At 40.9% G+C, this 9,399-nt stretch overlaps 1 protein-coding gene and 1 long non-coding RNA gene across 3 annotated transcripts in view; one reads left to right on the plus strand and one right to left on the minus strand.

Annotated features, from left to right (window-relative positions):
* The window catches only part of MDFIC2 (MyoD family inhibitor domain containing 2), a 54,107-nt gene extending 51,013 nt beyond the window's left edge, over positions 1-3,094 (plus strand). For both annotated transcript variants that reach the window (XM_064156248.1, XM_064156249.1), the window contains exon 5: positions 2,760-3,094. In XM_064156248.1, coding sequence (XP_064012318.1) covers positions 2,760-3,019 — 260 coding nt within the window. In that variant the 3' untranslated portion in view covers positions 3,020-3,094. The remainder of the gene's footprint in view (positions 1-2,759) is intronic.
* Positions 3,095-5,040: 1,946 nt separating this feature from the next.
* LOC135182306 (uncharacterized) lies at positions 5,041-8,667 on the minus strand. The gene is made up of 3 exons (XR_010305163.1): positions 8,568-8,667; positions 7,700-7,779; positions 5,041-5,241 (listed from the first exon to the last, which is right to left on the minus strand). It is a non-coding gene; the product is annotated as an uncharacterized LOC135182306 (long non-coding RNA).
* Between the last annotated feature and the right edge of the window lie 732 nt (positions 8,668-9,399).

Consider the following 9,399-nt stretch of genomic DNA (forward strand, 5'->3'; position numbering starts at 1 on the left):
ATTATCACAGTTCATGGTGTGTGCTCTGATGGGAATTTAAAAGCATCTTTACTGCACATCACAGACTCTGTGCTGAAGCATTATTTTTTTTATTAAAATCTTGTGCTTTTTGTGTGCTTTCTTTCCTGGATGAAGCCCTAAGAATCATATCTATTCTCTCCAGATTACATAAGCCCCATTATGGTTAACACATTTAGGAGGAAAAAAAAAAAAAACCACTGTTATTAGAAAACAGATCTTTGGAGGGGGGTGGGGGAATGAAAGATCCTTAATTGATAGATAACTTTGGATTTTGTCTCTCACATCTATGTATAGGAAGGACATTTCATAAATATGAGATATGTAAAAAGAATAATCTTAATTACACCAAAGACTACTGGATAAAATTACATTTTCTGCAATGCAAATTTCATACAATTAAATGCAGCAGTGTCACCTTATAAAATGTTTCAATTTTGTAATTATTTCAGTTCATTTGCTTAGAAAAAAATATAAGCATGGATTTGCTAAGTATCACCAAAATCTAGTCATTCTTATTCTGCAGAACTGACTTGGAAGTTAGTTGTGCTTGTCTGAACTTAAATAGATCTTGACATATTTAAATAAGTATTAAAATTGATAGCATTGGTGATGATATGGTACTTAGAAAGACATTCAATCACAGGCTATTTATTCTTGCTACCTGCTTTAACTGACTTTGTTGTTGTTGTTGTTATAAAGACAGAATGATTTTTTTTTTATTGTGTTTTTTTTCCATCAAGAAAGCTTTAAAAAACAAAACCAACCCCCCCCCAAAAAAAAAGGCAGCATAATTCTGGAAACTTCCTGGCAGCGAAGTTTTATGTTGCAGGAGATAGAAAATGCCACAACAGAACCAATGCAGTTGAATGAGTTCACAGTTAGTCATCCTAGGGCAAGAAATGAGGTTATAACCATATGCTTTCCTGGAAGAACCAATGAAAAGGCATTCAGATTGTTTGAAGGCATTTTTCCCTTCCAAAAACAAGGGGGAGGGGGAGGGAATGTAAAGAAAAAATAATTGAAAGGTCTGGGTCTCTGCGCTCCAACTGGATTCACACAGTCAGAATCTCACACCTGCTCCGAGCCCTGCTGCGCCCAAAGGCAGCCACCGCAGATGCTACAGTTTGAACAGTGGGACTTAATGTGTTGATTTGTGAGGGGAACAAACACACTACCACGTTTGATTCATGGGGACCATGTTTTCAGGCATATTCACTGGCTCCAGATGCTCATCCAAGTTGATACTATCACACAAACACAGAATGGCCTAGACATAAGACCTCTAAGATCACCAAGTCCAATCACTAGCCTAACACTGATAAGTCCTTTACTAGACCCTATGCCTAAGTACTATATCTACACAGCTCTTAAATACCTCCACAGATGGCAAATCCACCACTTCCTTAGACAAGCCAATTCTTTGGTAAAGAAGCTCTTCCTAACATCCAATCCAAACTTCCCTTGGCACAACTTGAGGATGCTTCCTTTTGTTTGGTCATTTGTTACTCAGTTGAACAGACTGACCCCCACTCTCCACAACCTGCTTTCAGGTATCTGCAGAGAGAGAGGGAGAGAAGATTTCCTACAAGCCTTCTTTTCTCCAGCCTGAACAATCTCAGTTCCTCAACTGCTCCTCCTAAGACTCATGTTTAAGGGCCTTCACCAATTTCATCACCTTTCTTTGGATACACTCCAGCATCTCAATGTGCTTCTTGCAGTGAAGAGCCCAAAACTAAACATAGTATTTGAGACTTCACCGGTGCTGAGTAAAATCACTTCCCTGGTCCCACTGGCCACACCATTTCCCAAACTTACATATTCTTTCAGATCAACCAATCTGTGGATATCTGAGATATCCATCCTGGTGGAGATGTGGAAGGACCTTGGACTGAGAACTGATCAGCTCACTGCCCTCAGTGCTGTTCTCTAGATGTGCTTTTGCTCCCTGTTTTTGCTTAGACAGTCTTACTACCAGATGCAATCCACGAGCTAGGCATATGTTATCCCATGTATCCCATGCTGACCACAAAGAACAGCAAGAATTAGAATTGGAGGGTTTGAGGTCCTGATCCACCCTCCACAAAAGTTTTAGGTGGATGTACACTAACTTCCAGCCCAGATTGATTCAGTCCATAACAAACTTCCAGCCCAGAAAGCATTTAAGTAAGAAGGATTCACTTCCAAACTTGTATGCAGGCAAATATGCCCCTGAATTTTTTTTGTTTGGGTTTTTGTGTTGATTTACCTTTCCCCCTTCCTCAAAATAGCAGGAGCAGCCAGGTGATTTTTATTTTTCACTGCAAACTCTTGTGAAAAAGCAAACAAAATGAACTTCAGTGCTAAGTGCATTGGACAGGTAGCATTGCAAACCCCTATCAAAGCATCCCTGCTGCACGGTGCTCAATTCTGTGCTGAAATGTATAGCCCAACCCCTTTAAAAGCCTAGAATCATAAAGACCTTTAAGATCATCAAGCCTAGTCACAGAGCACTTGTTCCTCTGGACTTCACTGCCACAGAGCATTTTCATTCAAATCATTTTCCCATTGCTAATGTTTTCCCAGAACAAACAACATGGAAAACAAATCCTTCCATCTGACTTTATGGAAGCAGTTGTTATCAATTTGTTTTTACCCTGTGAGCTGCCTTACATCTCATTTCTGTGTAGTCACACTAGCCTGAACCTGGGTAATCAAACATGCCCTTTTTCTTATGTCTCATTGCTTTTCCTTTCTCTTAGATGAATGTGCAACACTTATCCTGGCCTGCTTGTTCTGCCAGTTTTGGGACTTTCTTATAATGCTGCCTGATACCTGTGAACATTGGCTGACAGATACCTGTTGTCCATCCAATAGATACTACCAGACCTCCAATGAAGACCATGCCAACAACGATTGCAACTGTGACTGTGACATTGATTGCAGCCTTTTTGAGTCCTGCCATGAGACTGGTGAATGCCTGGAACTTGCCATGGAGATTTCAGAAGTTTGCTACCGTTAATAGGAAAATAAGTGACAAAATATCCCCAAAACTGCCTGGAAGTGAACTGACTGGTTACAGAGGAGTTTGTGGGTTGGTTTTGGTTTGGTTTTTAATTATAACAATATTAACCAGGACTATGTGCATCCTGCTGCTCCCATCCTGGAGGTCTGTAGATCTATACCATCCTGGTTGTATGATTTCACAAACTGCTGAAACCAATAAAGGGGAAAAAAAGGGTCTTCTCCTTTGCCATAGACAACACAAGAATTCCTAAGTGCCAAGCATGCTCCATGCTTCACCAGTGGGTCAGTTCAAGGCTTTTATAAACCTCTAATTGCTTTAAACACAGATTTCCCCATTCATAAACACAGGACAAATTAGGACATTATTTTAGGACTGATATATGTTAGTTTATCTTCCTAATGGATTCCTACCTAAATATGTATTACATATTGTTGGTTATTGTTAATAATGTATGATATAGCATCATTTTATAATTAAAAATTTATTTATTCAATCTCTTAAAACACACTTATATGCTCAGTTTAGGTAGAAAAGAAAATTAAATGAATTAGAAACCATGCTAGCAGTAATTACAGCAAATGTCTCTGAAAACCTCCAGTGGATTCTGTGGAGGAAGCATCTTAACAGGGTAGTGCAGTTCAACAGTGGTTTAGTGTGCATGCCTATGATTGTGTAATAACAGGTTATGCCCATTGTTCATTAGTTATAGGAAAGGTCTCCTTATGTGTAATTAGCCTAAATGGGAACTGACTGCACACTTCCAGAGGAGAATTACCCTGTGGATAACCAGTACCTCCTTTGCTTGATTTCCATTTGTAAGATTTCTGCAAGCAGCAGAATATTGCCACCTATTTTTTGCTGGAACAGGCAACTCTCACCCATGCACAAAGGACTGCAAAATGACAGTGTGTAAGTGACAGTGGTTGTGCTTTCAATCTCTCTCTATCTCTTTTCTGATGGCAGCTCATATTAGTAAAAAGAAAACACATATTGCACATTACACATCTGGCAACAAAAGCATGTAAATTCAACTGCCCAAGTGTGCAGAACACAAGTATTAAGCATGGATTAAAATCATAGAATCATAGAATCAACCAGGTTGGAAGAGACCTCCAAGATCATCCAGTCCAACCTATAAATATATGGACCTGCTTGAACATGTCAGATACTTACAAACACCAAAGACAGTGTTTGCTTTGTATCAGCACTAAAACTTCTCCCCAAGCCCCCCAGTGCAGAACTATCTGGTGAATCCCAAACAAGATTCCTGGACAAGATGCTGGGACATTCAGCGTTGCTGAAATCATTACAGCCACTGGGTTTCACATGTGTAAACTTGACACAGAAATATTTAATGAAAGCAAAAACTTTTGTGAATTTCCTTTTTTCCCCTTCCCCCCCCCTCCCCCTTCTGAAAAAAAAAAAGGGGGAGGGGTTAAAAATCAGAGCCAGAAGTAGGTAGAACTGCTAACATCTCTGGACAGCATCGTACAAACCTTAGAGACCTAAGGATAATAAACCACAGGAGAGCAGTGAGCAGCCCAGCATACCTGGCTCCTGTGCTCCTTCCAGGACATCGGTGGGCAGAAAAAGAGGTTTGCTTATTTTAACAACCATGATGTCACACTTTAAGTTGTAGCCACCTAAAGGAACAAAACCATTAGTGCTTAATTGTCACATCTGCACTAGCCTGCCAACTGGGTCTGGATCCAACCCTGAAAATCACAAACCATCACCACCCAGGAGACAGCAATTTGCACTCACTGGACTGAGCAATGCCAAGTTTTAATGCTCTGTTTGCACACTCCCATAGACTCTTTCTACCCTAAATTTCCCAATACTGAGCCTTACAATTATACTCACAGTGCAGTGTATCAAGCCACAAAGATTTGTTCAACCCACTCTCTACCACAGACTGTCTTCAACAATGCGGCAAGCGGGCATGAATGAATAAAGACACTGACACCTAAGGCACTTAAGTTTCAGAAAGGACAAAAGTTGTCCCACATACCATTTCTTAGAGAAGTACTGATAGAGATGCAAGTTGGCAGTCTTTGATGTCGATGCTGCTGTCCAAAAGGGGAAAATTCATGCAATGGCTGGAAGAAGCCCAAGAGCAGAAACCAGAGGGTGGCACAATCCAATGTGTTGCCATGTGGAATCCGGAGATGGGGAACTTGGCTTGCAAGCTGAGATGTCTTGTTCCAGCTCTGAACCTGCAAGGCAATATACATTGACACATCAGCCAGGGACCTGAATTAAAGACTTACTTGCACCATTTTTATTTTTCAACTCTTTTCCTAGGAAGCATTATTCAAAAGAGCTTTTTCTTTCAACTTATAATCCGCAGGTTGGCAAACTGAGGTCATGTCTACTATAGGTCATGGGTAAGGTCAAAGACAGAACTACAATGGTCGTGGCCATACCCATGACTAGACAGGATATCCCAACAATATGAATTGGCTCCCACTGTGGGATCTGTTGAGAGCTGCTGTGTAGTGAGTGGAGGGATTTATCAATAACGCAGCAATGTCTCCTTACCTACAGCATACAATGGCACAGTGCTTAGTTTCCTGTCTTAGGAAGTAGATTTTTAGAGGCCTTCTGTGTGAGCAAAGAAACCTTGAGAAACATGTTATTTCATAGAACCTAGTAGAAGCAACAGCTGATGATGTCTTTGTTTTCTGTCATAAAATTATTAATTACAACATTGTATTTTCATGACGCACAGGAACCCTTTTAATGTATTGACACTCATCAGTCAGACTTTCCCATTAAATATTCCATATACTGGGTTTCCTCTTTGGAGAGCCATCCTATTCCCACACTAAACTGACTTCCTAGGCCAAATAAATAACCATTTATCAGATCTGAACGTGGGTAGGCATTCCAGTGAAACAGAAAGCTTTGGAACAATTCAAGCCTGTCTCTGTATTTTTTATTTATTGGGAAGGGAGGTCTGAGCACTTGAGTAGGAGGCGTTTGGGTGGATGGCTGTTCTGAACATGTTGGACTCAGCTGTGCTCTCAGAGAGATGTCAGCTCCACAGTGTGTGAAACCAGCTCCTCAGAACAACAAATAGAAGTTACCATTTTGCAAACGGGAACATCGCTCCGACACGACGCCTCTCCTCAGCACCAGAAATGCACTGACAGATTGGTTGGGGGAAGAGAGAGACAGAGATAATAACGAAGAGTTATATTGCTACCTTCTACAGGAAGGGACCATGGGATGCTCTCTAAGGATCTCCTTATGGAAATGACCCAGCAGTCTCATCCTTGAAAGGATAATGTTGTTTTTTTTTCATCTGCTTACTCTGTGTTCTCAGGGCACAATAAAGACTAGGATGCAAATTCTTCACACTAGAAACTTTCATCTGCCAAATACTCATAGAATCATAGACTCAGGGTTGGAAGAGACCACACGGATCATCTAGTTCCAATCCCCCTGCCATGGGCAGGGACACTCTACTCTAGATCAGGCTGGCCACAGCCTCATCCAGCCTGGCCTTAAACACCTCCAGGGATAGGGCCTCAACCACTTCCCTGAGCAACTCATTCCAGGGTCTCACCACTCTCATGGTGAACAACTTCCTCATGTCCAGTTTGAACCTATCTATGCTAGTTTGAAGCTAGCTAGAATGTTTTGGTGAGAAGAACTAGATTACAGAGTGTGAGAAGAAAACAATGGTGATGCCTACTTCATTCATAGGCTTGCTGAAATGTATAAGAATAAGAATGTAAATATAGATAACACAGTCACTCTCTGTGCGCTTTGGGCTGCATCTCTCTAACCTAACCTGCTATCTCTGTCATTAATCCACCTTCTTCCTAACCCCCTGGCTGACCCCAGTCTTCCTTGGGCACAAGGCAGCATCTGGAGTGAGGTAGTGAGGGGTCGGGGAAGGTGGAAGGGCTATGAGAGACCTCCTGGGGACTCAGGTTTCTGGGAGGGCTGTTGTGTTTCTGTATTACCTTTTAACTGGTATATTTTATGTCTATAGCTGTATATATTGTAAATATCTGCTTGTCTATTGTGCTAAGCTGTAAATATAAAGCTTCATCCAATTTCCAGAGCCAGCTGAGTCTAGCCTGGGTGATTTTACAGAGGTGGGGGGGAGGGGGTAACACCCAAACCATCACACTACCCATCTCCAGCTTTGCTCCATTTCCCCCAGTCCTGTCACTACTTGATATCCTAAAGAGTCCCTCCCCAGCGTTTTTATAGATCAGTTATTTCAAAGGAAATCCAATTCTCTGACTGAACATGAGTCCTTCCATAGCATCATTCTGGTGCCTTACTTTCTATTCACACTATGGGGCTAACAAAAATCAGCCCATGTACTCCCAAAATACAAGGATGGAGCACATTATTTACTTTGACTTTGATTCCCAGTGCATTCTGACCATTTCTACACTCTTAAGCCACCACAGCCAGAATGACCAACCTCTTCCAAACATCAAGACAACACACAACTCTGCCTTAACTTCAGGGCTGCTTAGGGGTTCAGCCTGAGCTTTACAACTGGCTTTGGTTCTCAGGAAGAATGCAAAATAGGGGAAGAATTAAGATATTTGCAATTGCATTTCTCCAATTGCTATGCTTATACAGTATCAAAGACTGTTCAATAGTGTTGGACTAAGAATGTATCTATTAAACTTCTCATTTACTTACATGCAATGGGTGTTTCCATTCCTTTAATCTTCATCCATGCCAAGCTATATTTTAGGTCTCTTTAATGCAGTGTAAGTTTCCTATTACACAAGAAAACAAGTTTAACAAACAGGCTGGGAATTCCAGGCACTGCTTCACTATAATTCACAGTAACTGAGTATTAACTTTGATTCATAATCTATCATTCCTGTGATTTAAAGAATAATAAAGGAGGGAGTTATTGAGAGACTGCACTTTCTCTTAGCATACTTCATATAACTGCACCACAGAACAATTCCATGGAATTTGTTATTCTTTAACATTGCACACCAATAGGAATCATTGCCATCTGATGCATGTTCCACGGCCTGTGCAAAATGAGTTAGTGGGTGCAAGCCAATTCATAATGGATGTGTGCCCACATTGTAAAACCCATCATTATAATTAGTACCCTCAGGAAAAATGCCAGGGTCTGAGTGTAAACAGAGCACTTTCTGTCCCAAGAGCTACTTCTTCCATGGTCAAAGTTGAAGCATATTAGACAGAGCAATGCTGAACTGCATCTGCTGCTTCTGTAAAGGGTTTCATGCTCCTGAGGTAGCAGTTGGCATCTCAGATTGTCTTTAAAATAAGGAGAAAATCCACTCTTAAGGGACACACTCATTGTGCCCTTTCCCCCTACACACATTGGTGTCAGCATGAGGGTTGGCCAAGAATAAAATGAAACACAGTCAGGCATTGCAGTATATAATTTGTCCTCTTTCTAGATGTATGCAGACAAAAAAAAAATTCTATTGTCATGAATTAAAAAGTGTCAATCTATCAGTCCTGAATTGAAATTCAAGAAACATATAAAACAGAAAATGCTGGAAGTCAACAGATTTACCACCTCTTAGTGCTTTCCAGTGGTGAGCCATCATCGTCCTCCTCACATTGAAGAGAGACTGTTGAATTTCCAGCAGGACAGGTCACAGGCCACTTGAGTGTCCTGGTAACATAACAGGAAGCTAAAAAAAGAGAAGATGCCTTATGGACATTCTGCTGGTGTCTTGCCTGAGCAGAGCAGTCTAAGCAACAGAGTAATACTGGAAAAGTCTTCTTCCTTATTAGAGAATATCACAACTGAAACAATCATTCACATGTTCATGTCTCCTTCTCTGGAGAGAGAAAAGTCTCTCTGGAGACTTTCAAGGCCTGTCTGGATGTGTTCCTCTGTCATCTGTGTTAGATAGTTCCTCTGGCAGGGGGGTTTGGACTAGATGATCTCATTGGGTCCCTTCCAACCCCTAACATCCTGTGATCCTGTGATGGCACAGTGGATTAAAATGACCATGGCAAAAAGGAGAGAACCCAAACCTCATCTTATGCAAGCACACAAGGAAATCACCATCAATATCATCAAAATGTAGACTCAATTTATACTTCCAGCTTTGCCATGATTTCTACAAAATAAAAAATAATGCCAGAGAGCAGTGAAGAAAGTATTATTAGACCCACTGTATAAAAAGCATGAGTGATTCCATTAGCAAGAACAGCTGAGAAAAGACAGGGATTGAATAAAATCAAATCTAAATATGATAATACAGCCAAAGTGACATGTTCATTTTAGAAAACATACAGGGTAGGGACAGAAGCAGCAGAAGAGAACTAAAATTTTAGGTTTATGCTGTAAAACATATCCCACCTTATGCAACCTTTAAAAACCTGATGGAAGTGTCCTA

The sequence above is a fragment of the Pogoniulus pusillus genome, chromosome 16 (genome assembly GCF_015220805.1).
Source record: "Pogoniulus pusillus isolate bPogPus1 chromosome 16, bPogPus1.pri, whole genome shotgun sequence".
Classification (NCBI taxonomy): domain Eukaryota; kingdom Metazoa; phylum Chordata; class Aves; order Piciformes; family Lybiidae; genus Pogoniulus; species Pogoniulus pusillus.